The sequence below is a fragment of the Tamandua tetradactyla genome, chromosome 1, assembly GCF_023851605.1.
Source record: "Tamandua tetradactyla isolate mTamTet1 chromosome 1, mTamTet1.pri, whole genome shotgun sequence".
Lineage (NCBI taxonomy): Eukaryota > Metazoa > Chordata > Mammalia > Pilosa > Myrmecophagidae > Tamandua > Tamandua tetradactyla.
The window spans coordinates 70,603,705-70,624,817 of record NC_135327.1 but is presented as its reverse complement, the minus strand read 5'-3'; the positions used below and the strand labels follow the sequence as shown (position 1 = coordinate 70,624,817).

The 21,113-nt window shown below is 36.4% G+C and overlaps 1 protein-coding gene across 1 annotated transcript in view; it reads right to left on the bottom strand.

Moving 5' to 3' along the window:
• Positions 1–21,113, bottom strand: part of ABCA13 (ATP binding cassette subfamily A member 13) — a 442,652-nt gene that overhangs the window by 138,934 nt on the left and 282,605 nt on the right. Inside the window, 2 exon segments of the mRNA XM_077118896.1 lie at positions 3,426–3,515; positions 14,763–15,012. Of these exon segments, the coding sequence (XP_076975011.1) occupies positions 3,426–3,515; positions 14,763–15,012 (340 nt within the window).

Here is a 21,113-nt window from a genome sequence, read left to right as displayed (position 1 = left end):
AGCAAAGTACCATTTCTGTGCAAGTTTTTGAAATATTAAAAACCATTTTCTTCTCTAGTATTACTTTCTTAGTTAATTAGCTTTTGGAAATTCCAGTTCGGAACTTAAAATTAACATGGAAATAAAACCTAAAGGTGTTATACATTTTACTCAGACTACCACATCTGAAAATTACTTAAAAAAAAAACTGACTCGTTTATACATCTTAAACTCAGAAGGCCCTTTTTGCTCTGGGTGCATGCCTTAGTCAACTTTTTTTAATGAATGACTTCAAAAAGTTAGCCCTCTTTCCTCTTTCAAATCCTTCATTATTCTCATCCAAGATTCCTGTCATAGAGTAAAACTATCTGAGCACCATATTTGCATAATCCTCAGTGACAGTATTTGCCATATTTTAAATTTTTGAATCTCCCTCAGCCTCCAAAAGTTTTTTGTGCTCAAACAAATGATTCACTATGAAACTGTGTGAGAGTTCATAAAAGGGACAGAAAGAGTAAATGAAATGTTAGCAATTGAGATGTTCCTACTTAGAATTTTCAGGTTCAGGAACCCAAACACACATCACTTTGATTTAGAGTACCCTTGAAAGTGTTCTGTGGAATATTACAGGAGTTATGGTTTACAGAATAAATACATCCTGAAAATGGCCACTTGGTCCTTTGGGTTTGGAAATGCTGGCTTAAATGGGTTTCTTTAATGTAGAGTTTCCTGGAGTTTTTATTTATATCTGAGAAAGGAAAGAGAGAGTGGGAGAGGGAGAGGCAGAGGGAGGGAGGGAGGGAGAGAGAGAGAGAGAGAGAGAGAGAGAGAGAGAAGGTAAGAGAGAGAGAGACAGAGGGCAGAGAGAGAAAGATATAATGAGATTTTCTCCTGAGAGTACCATTTTGAGACACAAAGACCTGCCTAAAAAAGAAAAAAAAAAAAGCTCTCCACAGGGGCTGCTACCCTGTTGCTTGTAGCTAATACTATTCTCTCCACAGAGCTGTGAGCACATTAATGGCAAAATGAGGCACAGAAGGGTATGTTGCCTGCCCAAGCTGCATATCAAGAAATGAGCAAGCTGCAGAGCTGATATTTGGATCCAGGAGACCTGGTCTCAGAATCTGTGCTCTCCACGCCTTTCTCATGTCACCTGACAGAGGCACTCTCCACACACTCCACTCCCACGGCCTGCACTCCATCTTCGCAAGCCCTTCTAACTCAGCACCAGCCACTCCTGATTACTAGGATCCCACCCCATGAGAATCCCCAAGGCCAGTCATCCTTCTAGCTTTTTCCTAGGACTGGAACTATTAGAATCACTGTACTGCTCCATCATATTTCTGCATTCTAATAATACAGTGATTTGTTGGAATTACAAAAATCAGCCTTAAATATCTCCTCACTTGGCTTTGTAAGCTAAATAGAAATATAAGACTTGCTAACTACCACTTTTGTTCTGTATTAAAGCATTAGCAAGAATGGGTGGGAAAATAGGTCATTTACCTAAGAAATAGAGGAGGAATTTGTCACCAGATAAGAGCCTTCCAAAATGAAGCTAAATATTTAAATCTACCAGTCTGCTTCCAAAAGTTGGCAACTTTAGTACACTTTAAAATTTAAATTACATATCACCTACTGTTATGAGAAACCTTATATTTTAGGTCAGATTTATAACATAATAAAAATTTTTGGATCTCTTTATTACCTCCTGTATGAGAGGGAGTTAAAAATCAGAAGTTAGTATAGTCTCCTCAGAAATGAGTGTCTCAACAGAAAAACAAACTATAGGCAGAATCTAATCTACTATTTGAACCTAATTTATTACTGAAAATCTAATTAACAATCAAACGATTCTTAAATCTGATAGAAAGGGGAAATTCAGATATTATTGAATTGAACAAGATTTTACACTTCTAGAAGGAAATGCGCTTGTTTTAATTAAAACCTTTTGATTTGATTTGTGACTTTAGTTAATCAAACCATTCTTGTGTCACATGGACACAAGTTAGTAATAAGTAAGAATCTATGGTGTTCTTGTGAGCAGGACTCTGCACTGTGTGATCAGCCTTTTGTTATACCTGCCAGGGATGCAGGTAGAAAAAGTCATAAACTAATAGAAGAGGAGAGATCCAGGAAGGCAGGAGAATGGGCAGAGACAAAAGCGAAGAAGGCTGTCCTCAGGCTGGGTTGAAAGGAGAAGAGTGCTGGGGAGCACAGAGTGGGAGGGAAGTTTTCAAGAGCCCCAATTCTATGTGCAAAAATATTCAAAGGTAAAATAGATGTCTACAAAGAATTTTGAATATGTTCTGCTGTCTTTTAAACATATATTCCAATTTCACTATGTTTTTATCCTTGAAGACTAGATAAAATAAATATCTTTTCCTGCCAATTGTTCTTTCTTTGATGTAACGCTGGGCCAACTCTGAAACAGTTGGAGCCCTTCAATTTCTGAAGAGTAGCTGTATTTTATTTGGATCCTGCATGCTTCTCCAGAAGGGAGGCAAATAAACACATCATCATTGAAGTCTTTACTTAGCTAAATAAATTATTTTGTTTTTCAAGCAAAAACTAAAGTGAAACAAGATAATTAATTTTCTATTAATTCCTCCTCACTGAGACCATTAATAGTTAAATAGTTATTCAGTCTTTAGCTAATTACCAACATGATTAATGAATAAAATGTGTTTTTAAAAGAGAAATCATACTGCCAATATTGCATTATTCTTTGTACTTTTATACTTATTACTCAGAAACATGCAACTTAATATATCATTATGGTTTTATCATTTGCCTCATTTGCTCTATATAGAATTGTTAATTCCCTGAAAGCAAGGCCATATCATTTATCAATTCTTCTTCCTATTACAGGGCTTTATTAGAGTAGATGCTCAACAAATAATAACTGAACAGAATGAGAAAGAGAGAAAAAATGTTTATGAAAAAAAGCATGATTTACAGGTTTCAAGAAAAGGTCATCTCTATATTATCATATTTTCAAGTACTAGAAAAATAATCTTCACTCCCAAACTCATGCTACTGAACTTTTAAGTCCCTTCAGTTACAAATTTTAAAATTAATATTCTCATAAGTATGAGGTTTTCCTAAGAGTAAACACCAGTTAATACAGAATTCATGCATAATCACCACTCAGTTCATTTTAGATTTAGGTTCCATTAGACAAATTTAATGTTATTAGTTCTTATTTATTTTTTGCAATAACATAAACTCTGCATTTAACAAGGAAGGAAAGGGTTATCAATTATATAGTATATTTCTAGTCATCTCACATGGTCACACTCACTAGCCCTGTTCAGTAGGAACTTACTCATGAGGCTAACATCATTTCACATCATGTAAATTTCCAACATCAAATAACAAATCAAGGAAACAGCCCTCCCACGTACAGGGTGATTTGTTGAGCATCTGCATTTTTGCAAACTTACGGGTCTGATTTTAAATTGTCACAGAGCAGATCCTGGTCTCGGAACTTCCTCAAAAGCTCATGGGCAAGGTCCATATCATCACTTTCACTGCTGTGCATCATAAGAAAAAGAAAACTAAGTGAGGGATTGTTAATTACCTCCCAAATGAGACAATAAGACCAGCTTCACTGCTCACAAAGTTCCCTTGCCAAGCAGTCCAAGCAAATGACTTCTGTTAATTCAAATAAAGCTATTTTTTCACTCTTTCGATGGTAAAGCCAAAGCAGCAATGAAATTAAAAGATTACTTAAAGACATCATTTTGCCACCATAGACATGCATATTTTTGCAACATTGCATCTGTGCTATCAATATTTTATTTGTGCATATTTTCACTTACTTCTATGTTGTTGTCATTTCTTATATGTCTGTATGTTTTTGATCTGAAATTTTTCTTAAAGTAGCATGACATTATATTAACATCTATAAAAACATTCTCTTAATGTTGGAGATCTGGACTGGCTTGAATATTTTTGTCTATTACAGAATCCTACAAAAAACAGCTTCTTATATTTATATATTTTTCTTTACATCGGCACTATATTAAACTATATTTCCTTTGGATAAAGTTTTCAGCACAGAATCACATAAGTGCTTTAAATACACATCAAATTATATAGTATTTATTTTACTGGCAAAAGTCTGAGAAGTCTATCAGGAATGTGGTTAGAAGTGAAAATTTTAGGTTATATATGTTCCAAGAATAAAATTTTAAAAAACAAATTTATTAGGAGGTTAAGCAGCATTACTGAGCACCAAGATCATTGATATTGAATTTTCTTACTTGAGGACACTATCTCCAGTAAAAAGCACCATGCATCTAGCTTTAGGAGAAATGTGAAACAAACTCTACATTAATATTATACATCAATTTAAGAAATACCTTGATTTGAGAAAATTTAGAGGAAAAGATATTTTAAATCTCTCTAAATTGGACTAATTGGAATGGAGCCCATTTCAATTAATTACAATTCTGCATTATCACATTTACTAAAGAATATAGATTTCTAACCTTCCAGATCTCACATTGAGTCATTTACCAGGTACTTTCAAGTAGACATCTTTAAGACACCCATCCCAAAAATGTTAAATGATTTGTAATTTGAGCTATAAATTATCTTTATGTAAAGGGAGATCTCAAATTTTTTTGGAAATATCATATATAAATTAGTAGTGTACACAAATGATTTCTTTCAAAGAACTTAAAGTACTATGTTATCTTGGAAAATGTAAGCAGCCTAGTTTTAATCTTCTATGACTGATTTTTCTAATTGATTTCTTTGTTCACAGACAGTGAAATACTGACTTGCAAATATCTTTCTGAAGTAATATGAACACTCAGTTAGATTTTACACTCCACATCCTGAAGGTACAAATGTAAGTCTAGAATGAGAGAACACTATTCCACATTTATGCAACCAGACATAGATGGGAATTTTACAATCAGACTCCTAATTTCCTTATTCCCTTAGGGAGCATCTTAGCATATGAATCTGACATTTTCTCTGCTCAAAATTTATTCCTGGCAAGTTACAAGTTATAAATCCTAATGCTGTATAAATCTGATGAAAATCAATGTAAGATGAAACTTAGTACACTGAATTCAAAAGTGTAATGAAAGTACATGAGGGGAGGATATGGTTAAAGCATTTGCAAGCTTGCTCTGTGTTTGCCTGTCCTCAAGCAGTGGAAAAGCACTGTGCTTGTCTGCCTGTTGTGTGTTAAGCTGAAAACTGCTGACGATGTTTGCCTGCTTTGTTGTGTCACTTGAATATCTGTCTCATTTGCTTATCTGGCATTTGCTTATCTGGAACATATCCTAATCACGGGAAAATTCCTGCTTTGTTCTTAAAATTGAAGATACCACCTCAAGGAAAAGTAGTGTACTATGGATGGCTTAATCCATATGACTCCTTTACCCAATAAATAGCTAGCAAAAATAAGCTTGAGTTTCTGGATCTCCCTTGGGACACAGACTTCATTGCTTTCTGACTATATATATCAAAGGTCTTTTCTTCTCACTCCGATTCTTTGTGGGACAAAGAATAACTGCCATAGGTGGTGTCACCCACAAGTATAATTTTCCCTTTTGCATTAAATACAATAAATAATTATACTGTTTAAAATTTATCCATGGCTCCTTGTTACCTGCTTACCTTAAAATAGTATTCAAATCCCTCACAATACAACTTCTGCAAACTTTTCTAGCCTTGTTGCCCAATGTTCTATCCCAGGACTTTGCCCACAGTCCTGGGGAACCAACTTCCCCATTCTGTATATCTGCCTTCGAACGTACCTGTGCCTCCTAAGTGCTAGTCCAGCTTCCAGACTACTCCTGTGGAAGCAGCTACAGGTTTTCAGTCTTAGCTCTAATGCCTCTTCTCCTGTGAGCCCTTCCCTGACTTCTCTCTGTCTCCTTTCTTTGCCCAATGGTGCTAATGTACACCTCCTCCATATTTTAACTGCAGACTTCTCAGATTCGTTGCAGCAGCAAAACAGAAATTACAGATGATGGGAAAAGGGCACAATGCTTAGGATCGTAGTTGGAATGCAACAGTTTCTGAAAATAATTTGTCAAACCAATCATGATCTTACTAATGCACTGAAAAAAGTATGAATCCTTCACCTCTTTCTAATTATTTTACTTCCTGAGATTTTGTCTTCCTTGAGCTCTTCCCATTCAAAGAGGAACAAAATTTAATGGAAAAGAAAGCAAAGCTCATTATACCAAATTAGTTTTGTATTTCTGCAGAAGACTACTTTGTTTTTAGGGTACTAACTATGTATAAATTTAGAAGGCAAATACATGTGTAGCATCCAGAGCCAGAAAGAAATAATTATTTCTTGGAAAACACCATCTTTCGCAACTTAATAAAATAAAGACTTTAAAATATTCAGTTGGTTTACAACTAGCTTAATAGGACTCCTTGAAGATATGGCCAGAAATGTACAATAATGGAACCTGCTGAAATTTACAACAACATTATTTCTCTTAAGTAGACAGTGTGCCCGCTGCATAACCAGCCTTAAAGTTTCTAGCAAATGAGAAAACATTTTCTGCTGAAATGTTGCCTGTATAAAAGGAAAACATTATTTGCAGCATCTTTGGAAATACTCTGGAATGCTCTCCTATTAATCCTAGAACAAATATGAAAGTTTAAAATATTTTTTTTCTGAAAAATCATTGATCCATAAAGTAGTTTCCTAAAGATTTATTGAGGGCAAGTTTAAAAGTTGTAGTTTACTTTTTACTACTTTTTTGGTTAGGTCTGTAGGTTACTGATTTAAAAAAACAACAATAAAAAAACTGACTTTAAAACGATAAGGTTATCATTAAATTCAAATGCTTACTCCTAAACTATTCTTCTTTGGTTACACTCATTCGTTTTGCAATTTTTTAAAGTAAAGCTCAATGTCAGAAGCATTTCAAATGTGTCTTTACCTCACTAGAGGAGTGGAAAATTATTTCTTAATTGTGATTACTGAAACAGTCTCTGCTTCCCTCTCCCAATAAATATTTCTTCAAACCTCAATGTGTACCAGATTGACCCAGGGAGTTTATTTGCACAATTGCATATTCGTAATTACCCTAAAGAGTCTTCATAGTTGAGTGAGCCTCCTGGTGATTTTGATGCAAATGGACATTAACCAACCTTGAGAAACACTGGGACTTCCAGGAAGAGAGCTACCTGCACTCTCTTCTCCCCCTCACTGTCCCAACTTCAATCTTTCTAACTTTCCTGAGTTGAGCAGCTTCTGGTCCTGATAAACATCTGGCTCCAGGTGAGATCTTAGACTCCATGGGAGTTCCTACAAACAGAGCTGATTGAGGGCCATCTTTCTTGTAAACCAGGCAAGACATGAAAGCAGTATGAAGACCAGGAGCCAAGAGCGCAGGGGCGAGGAACAGGAACGCTACATCCTGGGAAGGCTGGCCCCCAGAGATCTGTGAATGCTCAAAGTAAGGTTCACCTAAGCCTCCATTAGTCTCCCTGGCCCCAAATGGCCAAGGAAATGCTGAATTGGAGGAGCTAGTGCCTTCCTATCCCTGAGTCTGGTATGGTATAATATAAACAGTGATAGAGAAGAAATACCACAATCAAAAAGAAAAACAATTAAAGAAAATGAAAGGAAATCCATAAGGAAAAATATAAGGAACCTGAAAGATGGATCCAGGAGACATTAGCATGCATATTTAATAGAAGATGTAGAGGAGGGAAAGGGAAAATGGAATGAGAAAACGATTAGATCAATAATAGAAGGAAATTACCCTGGTCAAAAAACAAATGAACAACAAAAAACAATTCTGAAGTTTTAACAAGAAGAAAAAATAATCCAATAATAAAGACAAAATTTTACAAGACTGGAAAAGGTATTTTTTAGCCTACAAGGGTAAAACAATCAGATGGATATATCCAAATAAAATATTGTGCCTGAAAAGCAAAAGACAATGGGCTAACATCTATTAACAGCTGCGTGAAAAGGACTGCACCCATAATAGTTAATAATGACCAAATTATCATTCACAGAGAAGGGGACAAAGAATGATTCACTGGGTATCAGTCACATGCTTCCTATGTGGAAGACACTTCAAAAAAAAAAGGACTCACAAATTCCAAACGAATCTCAACTAAAGCCTTAATGTAGATCAAGGAAACAGGAAATATATGGTAAGGAAAAAACTGTTGTATGCTGGTATACATATATATATATGTATATAAGCATTTATTACGTCTTGCCCAGTTTAAGTCCTAATGCACAGGTTGCAGTCATATGTCATTAGACAACATTCCTAATACATATACACACACATATATACCTATATTTATTCATAGGATTATATGTGGGAATATGTAATATCAGAATTAAATAAGGATTCTTAACAGAGAAATATTGTGTTGAAGAGGGGTCATATCAGATCAGTATAAAAGAAGGAATTGCTCAATAAGTAAAGATGCAAAACATGGTAATCCATATGGGAAAAAATAAATTAAAATGCCTACCACACATTTAAAAACAAAAAAGAACTCCAGATGTCATAAATATTAAAAATAAGACACTAATAGTAAAAAATATTAGAAAAAGGTAAATACTTTTTTATTTGAGCATTGAAAATTATTCCCTTAAAACTAAAAAACAGGATTGAAATAAAAATAATGAATATGAACTGTATATATAAATCAAGAAACAGGCAAATATACCAAATGCCTCAAGGATATTCCAATAAAAATAAAAGAATAGTCAATAAAATTAAAATTAAATTAATAATATCTATCTTTCCAAACCTTATATGCATTCTGTATTTGGCAATCTTAAAATTTTCCTCAAGAAAATGAAAAGACAAGTCACTCACTTGTAGAAGCAGAACATAAACTATTGTATCTGGTTTGGAAAACAGTTTGGCATTATCTCCTAAAGCAAAATATTCACATATTCTGTAATCCAGCAATTGCACTCTTCAGGATACACCAAAAATATACTCTTGTATATGTGAAACAAGAGACATTTACTAGAATTTTCATAGCAGCACTGTTCACAATAGAAAAAATTTGGAAACAGTTTCTAATGCCCATCATTCAGAGAGGATATGAATAAATCATGGTATGTTCATACAATGGAATATTGTGCAAAAGTCAAAACAAATGAACTACAGTGATACACAACTATTTGGATGAAGCTTAGCAATGCACTATTAAGTGAAAAAGGCCACTTAGCAATGCAAATTCAATTAAAAAGATTTAATGGCAATTAAATAATTAGAATGCTTTTATACCAGAGAGAGAGTGATGGGATAGTAGGGTAGCAAAATATAGGGTACTGGATAGTCCTAGCTTATATATATATCTTTCACTGATGCTTAATATAACATTGAAACCAGGTAATCAGACAAAAGGGAGTTCTGTAGCCCAATGAACGTGTCCTAAACCTGAGTTCCCAAAACAAAGAATCAGAACAAAAACAAACAAACAAAAAAACCCAGTATCTTCTTTTTGGATATTCACAATGCAACCGAACATATTAAAAGCTCCAAGAAGTTTTCAGAGAAGTACCTATGTGGCATTTTTTAGTAGCCCAATTAGTCCCAATATGAACCTGAAATTGTTCTTGTGGCATACACATTGATGTCTGTGGAATAGTACCCCATGAAACAACCACTTGGGAAATACTGTTCTAAAACTACACCCGATCATGTCACTCTCCATATTTTCTGTTGCAGATAAACAAGCACCAAATGGCTGCATATATCTGTCAGTCATTCTGTCTGCTCATAAAAGAACTATGGTGATCAGGGCTTGGTGTACTGTACCTTTTCTTCTCAGGGTATTTTCTGGGTGGAGGACTAAGTGAAGAAAAGCAGAGAGAGTGTGGTGGTGGGGCAGAACTCAGCAGGCGATGGGCCGGTGGGAAGTCCACATTCAAGGAAGATCATGTGTTTTCCAAATGAAGCGGATTTAGTGGTGCCTTAAGAAGCATCTTCTTCAGTAAGAACAGAAGATGGGATCTTGGAATCTCCTCTTTTTAACTCGTTTCTCTTTAAAGAAAGAGCTAGCTTTCCAAGGGCCCCAAAGTCAGCTTGCTGCTTTTAAGTTGAGGCCTGTCAAAGTTAATTTCTGGAGGACTTTCATTGCTAGGTTTTATATCCAATAACAAATATTGAATGAAAATAACAATTCCAGAGAGTGTGACAAGAATGAAAGGAACAGGAATGAAGAAGATTTGATTTTTAAAGAGAACTCACCTTGTAGTTCAGAAAGCAAGAATCTCAAGTGATTAATTAATCCACAGCAAAATCTGTGTACCAATAGAGGCTCCTACAGAACCCTGCATCTGAGGATCCCTGGGAAAAGGGACATGTGAGCCAAGTCCCAAAACTTTCTTATTTTGCTGGGCAAATTAGTTGGTGTAGAGAACAGGAAAATGAGAAGGAGGAAGAGGAGGAGGAGGAGGAGGAGGAGGTAGAGGAGGAGGAGGAGGATAAAGTTATTTCTGCACTTCCTTAAACATAGAAAGATATAGAGACATAGTGCAGAATTATGGACTTCAGAGAACACAAAACAAGGTGAAAAGCAGGAGGAGTTGAGGCTGCAGAAGACTCAAAAAGCCAAATGGAAATGTTTAGATGTCAACCCATGGGAAGTAGGGAGCTAGTCAAGAATTTTCAGCAGTGCTTCAAGAATTTTATCACCTTTAGATTGTGTGTAGGGCAAAGATGGGATATCTGTGTTGAAATAGTCACTGGTAGTTGAATTAACATAGTATCTGTTTTGTTTGACTCTGCTTTGGATTAGATCAAAGCCATTGCCACTTCTTTGTTTTACAGTTCTCAGTGAAGAGGGAGAGTCTCTGAAGCGCTCTAAAATGCAATTGGAAATGAAGTAGATGCAGAATAAAAAGAAAAGTCAAAAGTAGGAGTCACAAACCAGCTGGCCAGAACTTAGCAATTGGCTTTCTTCTATAATAGCTGTATAAAAAGCAATGTGATGGGACAGCATTTGGTCACAAGACAAGCATCTTCCTGGGCTTTGTGATTCCATGTATGTCACACCCTAGCTTCCTGCCTAGTCCCACTGGGCTCAACAAAGCCCAAGAAGCTCTGGGTCCTATAGGGAAGTTGCCAACTCAAATCACTCATAAATAGATGTGGGCTAAAGAGACTCTCTCCAGCTTATTTTCTCCGGCCTTTGTATTCATGAAAGTGTGTATTGTGCAAGAAACTCTATATGAATTTAATCTAGGCACACAGTTTTCTTTTCTCAACTCTAAAATTTTAGGAACATGAAGCCATATTGAGAATTGTCAAGCCACTAACAAGGTAAAATTTGTACGTATGTGCCAGATAAACATGAGGCTAAAGTACCTCATTATTATTATTATTAGTAGTAGTAGTAGTAGTATTAGTATTATTATTATTGGTATGGGTAGGCTCCAGGAATCGAATCCGGGTCTCCCGCATGGCAGGCGAGAATTTTGCCTCTGTGCCATGGTTGCATCGCCCCCTAATTATTTTTTAATGCTACAGGCAAGTATGGATTACACACTTATTAACAAGGAGTTACTCTAAGGGAAGGTAATGGGAATCCTTCATATAACCTCATAAGCATGGCTCAAAATGTTATGCAGTGAGGATTTAACCACATGCGAAGAAGTATGGGAAGCATATGGGAGAGGGGGTGTCATGAGGAGTGAAGAGCTGTGTTACTTTGGGGATCATTCTTGTGCTCAGATTTGTTAGAGATGGAGTGGCCCTATAATTTATCACCCAAACTGGGGCACTTTTGAGAGTGAAAAGGGGCATGGTTGATATGTATTACCAGATAGTTTAGGGTTGTCTTTGAGCAAACCAGCACACAGGGTCACCCTAAATAAAGAGGATGTAGCAGAGAGAAGAAAGTGGTGAGTTCCTAACAAAAGTGGTTGCACCAGTCCATAAAGGAAGCATCACCTTCTTCCCCCACAGTTTTATCGTAGAAACAAACATGAAAAGTAACTCAGAAAAACAAAAAACTTTCCATCAATATGGAGGCTATCCAGTAGCTTCTTCCTTTTGCCTCTTTTATTTCTCATAACTAAACTACCATTCTACCAAGATAAAAACTAAGAAAAGGTAAGCTTGCTCTTTGCTCTTCAGTCTGAAACTAAAAGATTATAAGAAGAACATGTGCAATCTGGCGAGTATCCTGTTACAGGTAGAACCCCTTCCAGAAGGATCAGAAAACAAAGCTCCCCGTTATGAGGATCCTTCAGTTCATAATCTGGATACTGTTATGAGAAATGAGAACAACAAAATATCCCCCTTTCAGAGAGTTACTCTTAGGGAAAGAAGAAAGAATTAAAAGATGTCTGATTCTCGGACTCAAAATACTTTAAGTGCATGACTTCTATGAAAAATGAATATTCTGAGATCAAGAAAAAAATGCTTTCAGATGAAAGTCTAATTACTGAATTAAAAATGCAATGGAGAAAGTGAATTTCTGTTTGGAATTAACTGAAAATGGTATCAATGAAATTAATACCATGTAGAGAAATTCACACTGGAGTCAGAAAAGAAGGAAGAAGAGTTGGAGATAAGGAATGGAAGAAGAATGAAGAAAAAATTAAAGTAACCACGTGGGACATTCACTTATAATATATGGTATTTAATATAATCAGTGGAAAAAGTGACCTTAAAAACAACCAAAAAATAACTGGGAATATCCAGCCTCAATAGTAATCAAAGAACTACCTAATAAAGCAATGACATAATTGGTCTGAACTATCAGCATAATAGTAAGGACTTGGAGAAATGGGTTTTCTCTTTTGCAGAAGAATGAACCTAGGAGTTTGTATTGCCTTATTCACATATGTTTAAGTATCACTTAGAACAGTACCTGGAATACAGGAAGTGAAAAATAAATATATGTTGTATAAAATAATGAATGACTTTATGAGGGTGTAAATCGGCATACATTTGTAAGGAAAATTTGGCAATATCTCCACCTTGTAAATACTGATGCTGCTTCACAAACTTCTGACAGAAATCTATGATAATGAAAAGAATTGGGCCATTGCCTAAATATAGATAAACAATGATATTTAAATTGCATGACTATTAAAGTGAAGAAAATATTCTAAAAAACAAAAGCCTTTCTGGGCCCAACAATAGAGATTGTATAAATAATTTATAATGCCTCTATACAGCATACTACTGTAAAGACATCAAAAGCAGATGATGTAGTTGCATTGAATTTCAAGGCTAGAAATAAAAGTGCATTATTGATTGAAAAAGCAAGCGATGAACAGTATTATAGTGTGATCTCATTTTTAGAAAAATAACCCATTACAATTAAAAATACATATAACATGAAAGATTTTACTTTAATATGTTGGCAATGGATATCTCTGGAAGGAATGCAAGTGATTCGTATTTTGGCTACCAATATTTTGCATTATTTTCTTCATAAAACATTTCTTAATTTAAAAGCCCTGTCCTACTTGAGGAACTGACAGAAACTTGAACAGTTGGTCAAAATAAAAACATTAGTTCATAAATTTATGCGGTGGCATGCTAATTCCCAAAACTTCATAAAAGGATGAGAATAGATTTAAAATGCATGTCCCTGAAGACAGCGAAAGTCTGTGGAAGAACTGGTTGGAAGATGCACGCATTTCTACGACAGGTTAGCCTAGGGCTATCCTATGCCAGTCAAGACATGAAGAGAAGAAAAATGCCTTCAATGAGGGTAGAAAGAGACAAACAATAGTTATTGTGACTTTTCTTTTTGTGTATTTTTTAGATCTAATTAGAAATTACATATCATTTTAAATGTTATCCAAATATTAGCATTTATAGGCTATCTAATCAAGCTTGTTATTTTAATAAAAATCCATATTTGACCAAAGCAGAACTGATATTGTCCCTTATCTGTCCACCAATTAGAACGTGTAGCCAATGGCCTGAGCTGTCATAAATCAGGCCTGAGTTCTCACAACCTCATTCCCCTGCCACAATGTGAACAGTAGTAGCCCTTGCAGTATAACTGTGAGTGTTCAATGTCACCATGGTTTTATCACAGCCACAGCAGGGCCCAGCACCCCATGAGTGGGACCAGTGAGTTTAAATCACATCTGAATCTGGAGAGCAGTGAGTCAAACTGAGGCTTCAAATTTAGGTCTTCCATCCTGCATTTGCAAATCCCCAACCCAGGAAGCTCAGGGAACTTCTTGTGTGGATTCACTTAGGTGCAGAAGCTGGACTGGTCAAAATGTATTGGCATCTAAACTGAAGGGGATGTTTATAATCTAGATGCAATTTAGAGTGAAAAGCTTGATTCTGGGTTGCTGTCCCACAATCATCTGTAGAGGGTTTTGTGAAATGCACAACTGATATTCTTTTTGAAATCCCTGAAGATTCTGAATCCTTGAGCTGATCTGGCCATAATTCTTCCTGATGAGTCTGTGGACCTGTGTACACTGAGCCCTTTGCATATCAGCAGGTGATGCCATGACCCCTTTTACCTGAGGATGCCTCAGGGCCATGGTCCAGGTCTCAAGGTGCCCACCGATGCACAGGTGGAAGGCCAGGCCAGCCTCTCAAGTCCTACAGCCTCAGCCATGGGCATGAACAGAGCACGCACTTCCCCAAGTTCATCCCTGCTAAATGAAACCTCTACATGCACAAAGTCACATGTCAGCTTGCAACTGTTCATTTGAAATTTTGATCCAACATTCTTAAAATCATCAAAGTTATTGCTAGGCACCATCTATATTGACATAATTTTGCAGGAAAAGGGTGGGCAGGGGCAGGGGGAATCATTCTTACCTGAAAAAGTAAGACTCCTCTCTCTCATAGTGGCCGGGTGTGAGTTTGAGGGATGGGAACTCAGTAGCCAGAGGCCTCACCATGAACAAGCCCATGGCTAAGGCCACAAAGAGGAGAGGCAGCAGCAGATGCGACAGGGAGCCCCTCCAGGCGCGCAGTGTGTGGAGCAGCCTCTTGTGCAGGACAGCCACCATCTGGGAGCGCAGCAGCGGGCCACCCTGCAGAAGCGGGGGCCGTGGGGGACAGCCATCTGCAGTGATAAGGAGATTCGGAGGTGTTAAGTAGCCTCATGGGATATGCAGTCAGCCACAGGATCTCTCTAGCACTAACTCTCCAAAGAAAGTAACAGCACCCCAGCTGTCCAAGGGGCCAAATCTGAGACTTCATGTGTCCCCATTCTGCAAGTGAAATGCGTGATGATGTCTCATGGAGACCAATGGCAAGAACTAAGTACCATTCCACTGGATTCCACTGGGAACTTGTTTCCGAAGAAGGAAGGACAGATGACAGAGAGACATTCTAACATATCAAAGCCCAAAAACCAACAAGATGGGCTGCTATCCCTGAAGGCAAGGCTTGAGGTAGGTGGTGAAAAGAAGGGCAGTTCTCCCCACTGCGACCTTCAGACTTGACATGGGGTCTTTCTCAAGTTTCTGCCCCTGCCTCCCTCTGTTCTTCTCATCGTTCTTTTCCTCTACGTTCTTAACCCACGTTTCCTCCCGAGAAAGCCCAGGGTTACGGCTGGGTTGGATTTGTAGAGAACCATACCAGATGCCTGTCCTGTCTTCTACCACCCCCAGCCTCTCCTACACTGTGCAGCCTTCTCTTCCAAGCTGAGGGCATCCTGGGAAAGAGAACCCTACGCAGCCTCGCTCTGCTCCAGGGCTTCTGTCTGCAGACGCCCTTTAGCCCAGAAGGTCTCTGTATTCAGTCCCGCTTCCCTACTCCCATGAGCACCTGGCAAATTTCAAACAACTCTCAGCAATCACAGAGCCTACAAAGTGAAATTCAAAAGTAAATTGTAAGTTGTGTAGTATGAATCAATAGATCACAATGGGAGACAATTTGGTGACTCCATAAAAAGTCTCTAGAAACCTGTTCAAGTTTAGACCAATGTTGCAAATAAAGCTAGTGAAAGCAACTTTTAAATGTACAACAAGGTGACAAAAAAAATTGCAAATAAAGCTGGTGAAAGCAACTTTTTAATGTACAAGGTGACAAAAAAAAAAAATGAGGACCAAAAGGAGAGGCAGCGGTGGTGCAATGGTGGCACAGTGGCAGAGTTCTTGCCTGCCATGCTGGAGACCCAGGTTCAATTCCCAGAGCCTGCCCATGCAAAACAAATAAAAATAAAAAAAGAATAAAAGGCTTTAAGAAAATTATTTTTAAAAAAGGGGGTGTGGGAGGCAGATGCAAGGAGGACAGTCTTCAATTACATCTGAAGGGAGGCACACAGCTTGATTGATCTGCTTTATCAATAGTTTTTCCTTGTGCTTCCCTCTAAAGTACCCCAGAAAATCCAATATAAAATATATTGAAAGAAAAGTGGACTCCTAGAAGAACAGATGTATCAAATTGGATTGTACAGCCTGCAAATATCAAACTGAAATGCAGTTAAGAGAAGAGCAGAGTCCAAGTTTGAAGAACATAAAGAAAACATTTTTGAAGAAACTGTACCATTTTGAAAGATAAATTATTTGTAATAGCATTGCAGACAGAGCTTTAAAGGTAAGGTTGGGAATAAAAGCACCTATCTCAAAGAACTGCCTTCATTTGTCAGCTATTTACCAAACACCCACCACATGGCAAGTGCTGGACTCCATTGTTTCTGTCCTCAAAAGAGGCAATCTAAGGGTAGAGATAAACATGTAAATAAAAACAACCCAATACAATGCCATTAGGTAGTCTACAAGAAGTAGGCATAGCTTGAAGAATTGGGACCAAATTCCCGTCCTTGGGATCTTTATGAAGAAAGTCAGAAAACTGTCTTAGCACTGAGGACATTAAGGTAGAATCCTTAAGATTCATTAGGAGTTTGCAGGAAGACAAGAAAATGCAGATATTGTAAAGAACAAAGCATGAGATATAAATGAGCATGATACATTCTGTGAATAATTCTTTGTGGGATGAGAGCAGAGAATAATTCTCTGTGGGAAAGGAGCAGCAAGTGGCAGGAGATGAAATTAAACATGGTCAGAAATCAAGTCACAAAGCACCTGACTACTGGTGTAAGAAGTACAGATTTTAAATCGGTTGATATTCCTAAATCCAGGTATTACAAGATTATTGCATAATAAGTAGACCTCTAATGAGGGTGAGGGGTTAAGTGATTAGAGCAGTGGTTTCTGAACCAGGCTACATATCTAATCCACCTGGGGAAACTTTTTAAAAATGCAGGTTCCCATTCCCATCTCAGGCAGATTCAGGATCTCCAAGAACTTGGAGACAAAAATATGTGTTTTTAATAACTTCCCTATGAGATTCTGATGTACAAGTTGGGTTATGGGACCAGCTGTTCAATATGTCACCAATGATGAGTCATGTATGTTTCTGACAAAGCAGTTAATAATTCAGCATATAGAGAGATTTTAGTGTTAGAGAGGGTATATTATTGAACTAATTTGGTCCTCCCTGTATGTGTGTGTGTGTGCATATTCTTCTTGCTAATTTTATGAGATTATAATGCTGGATACATCAATTCATAAGATTACATATGCAGATCTATTAGGATAATTAGAGGAATTAACTAACTGAAGCTAACAAATTTATGTTGTTTGTTCCCACCTACTGGATTTCCAAAAGCAATGACTGAGATAATGGCATGATTTCTTCACTACCTTTAGCTGGAGCACCCTTTCTCTGGCACAGCAGATTGCCTTACTCTATTTAGGTTCAAGAGGAATTGAAAAGTATGTCATATGGCTTATGCTTCCACCATGTCTGTGGTCACACCGCCTACCAGGAGTCACCCGTGAATGAGTCTTTAAGTATCATCTTTTCACTGTTGCATTTCACTACACACACTTAGCTTTTTTTACAAACTATGACTGTAATCGTCTGTGTGTGTAATAGAGATTAGGTTTTTATCTATATAATGAGGTGATACAAAAATGGAAACAGGGCATGACTACATGGTAGTTTTTGGGCTCACTGGCTTTGCTCAAAGAGCACCACCATGAGAGTTACTGTGGAATGGGAAAAGTTCAGCCTTTTAATCTGGATTAACTGAGATGTAAATACAGTGTATGTCAGCCACCAACATGCTATGTGCCTTCTGGAAAACTACTTAACCTCTCTGAATAGCATGCCCTTGGTTGTAAAATAAAGACTTATAATATTTTCTTTATAGTTAATGAGGATTATTATTACTAAATTTATTAAACTACAAGAACGGTATAACATTGACCTTCAGTCTCAGTAAAAAATGTTAATCAGACAACCTCATTAGGCCATGAGGAAAGGTGCTTTTCATGTTAAGAAGAATAAACTCTTTCCATAAAGTACTAAGATGGTTTATGGTTATGAATCAACTGCCAATCAAATATTCATGGCTAAACACATAAAAGTATTCACATGAATAATTTAACAGACAAAATTAAAATGCTGGACCAAATTGTTATGAATTGTCTTATTTGACTTATGAGTGCAATTATATTCAAGGACTCCAATTACATCTATAATTATGCTTTCTCATTTACTCTGACCACCAAATTGCTTAGGAAAAAAGTCCAAAGTTTTTTTTTTTTTTTTGATCAGGTGGCTACAATTATTCACACATTAACACCTAGCATGGAACAACTTAAAATGTCAAGGGCTCAGCATGCACCCCAGAATATGATCTCCACATTACTGAGTTCATCCAAATTTCCTTAAAGATTTTTAAAGTAAAGTAATTCTTTCAAGCCAATAAAAAAGATGAACATCCTGAAAGATAAATGGGTAGACAGCACTCATACATATGTAATTGAAAAACTACAAAATAACAAACATACGAATATTGGTAACATAAAGCAACAAAAAGATTTGGCTTTTCAACTCTATCAAAGAGTTCATCTATCTGATAAAGCTTAAAAATAATTTTTTAATTATTTAATTAATTTATTTATTTTGCATAGGCAGGCACTGGGAATCAAACCTGGGTCTCTGGCATGGCAGGCGAGAATCCTGCCTGCCGAGCCGCCGTGGTCCACCCTAAAAACAATTTTAATACCTAACATTATGGAAGGTTTAAGGAAATGGGCTCCTTCCTAATGCTGATGAGAAAGTAGTTCTGTTCAATCTTTCTGTGAGAAACAAATGTGGATAAGCTCTGATCTACTTAATTCTAACTCAAGGGTTACATTGTAATATAAAAAATAGAAATCCATCAAATATATAAAACAGAGTGGTTTGTTATGCCTTATAAAAGTAGTAGCATGAAGTTGGAAAATAATTAAATCTCTAACAAGTGGGAATTAATTGAAGAAATACAACCACACAGTGGACTATACCAATCCATTTTAGGTAATGGGATAGATGAGTTCTCATTTATTTGAAGGATGTTTATTACATTTTGCAAGAAAATAAAGCAGTCTGATTTATTGCAACTGATATCATTTGAGAAAAAGATGAAATGATATCATCTTCTTGAAAAAAAAAGTCTATACACAAACATGGGAAAGGACACGATAAAATTGGTGGGGGACAGACTATGACCCCAAATATCCACAGCATACATTATCCGAAAAGAGGTGTTCAGAGGTGGGGGCTGGAATAGTAAATATGTAATTGTGGAAAACACTCATATCAGATTTTAAAAGCGTGTTACAGAATAACACATACAGAATGAACTTAATTTATTAGTCATCATTAATAGTAAAATGGAAAATGATTATTTTGATTATTTTGGCGTATATACTTTCAATAAAAAGTTTTCTCCTATGAAATAATTTCTACACTTTAGGAAATGTTTTGAAAGTGTTTTTTTTTAGTTAAAAAGTTTAAGACGGCATAAACATTTTTCAATCAACTTAAAGATTTATAATTATTTCAGTGACAAGATCGCAGTTACTTTAATTGTCTTCATAATTTTGTTTTTTCTGCAATGAATGTTCATCTTGTACTCGATAATCATTTTTTAAACACTGTATATTTATTCAGGAAATGAAGCACCATTTCCTAAAATGGAAACAGTATACATCTGTGTTCACTTTAGAGAACTTTAGAGATGAAATAGATCTTAAAAATAATGTAGTTCAAACCTTTCACTTATGAATAAAGAAACAAAGTTCAGGAGAGGTTGTGAAATAAATTAAATCTAGGGAAATAAAATATAGTGAGCATTCACTATTTGCAAGTACTACGGTAGGACTTATATTATCTAGTTGAATAAAGTTCTCCAGAAGCTCTTGGTCCTGGCATCAAACATGTAAATAAAACATATCAGTCATATGAGCCAAACACAATGGAATATATTATATATACATATAAATGATAGGTTAAAGGAAAGTTCTCCAAGGAAATCACCAATGCTCAAGGATTCAAACAATTAAAAGGAATTTGTTGGCAGGTAGGGAGAGGGACCGTTATATGGCAGAAATTCAAGCAAGTGGGACTCCTGGGCGAAGCTAGCTAGGAAATGGGATTAAAGATATTTTCCATTGCACCAAAATGATGATCTTGGATTTCAAAATTGATGGCAGGCAGGAAAAGGAAATCTATTCTCACCAATGCAGTGAAATAGGATCAGGTGTGCCATATGAAGAACACTACCGGTGTCCCAGAATTTGGGGGGAATATAGCTCGAATGAAATAAGCAGATACCTTTAAGATGTATATTTGATATTTCTAAGTGTCTAAAGCCACACACAATCAAGCACCAGGAGTCAGGATACCTGAATTCCAGCTCTGACTATGCCAGAAACATGCTGTATGTGTTGAACAGGTAATTTCCCCTCTGTTTCCCCATTTATAAAACAAAAGACTTAGATGAGATAGTCTTCAATCTTTGTCCTGGTAAAATCTATAATTGTACAACCTTTAAGCAAATCTTGAATAAACTGTTCTATTCAAACCATTCATATTTCCCAAGAAGAAAACCAACAAAATCAAATATTATTTAGGGAAGGGAAGGGAGTGAAAGTGGAGGGAGGAAAATTCTTTGCAGATGAAAAGAAATGTCTTCATATAGATTATGCAGACAAAGACATGTCTATTTACATAGGTTGGATTGTATGATGTGTGAATAAAATTGTTTAAAAATGAACAAAGGGAAACAAGTGCTAGAGAAAATGTGGAGAAACAGATGTACCTATTCTGTACATAGGACTAAGGTAAATCAGAATACTGGATAAAAGATGACATAGTCCAGGT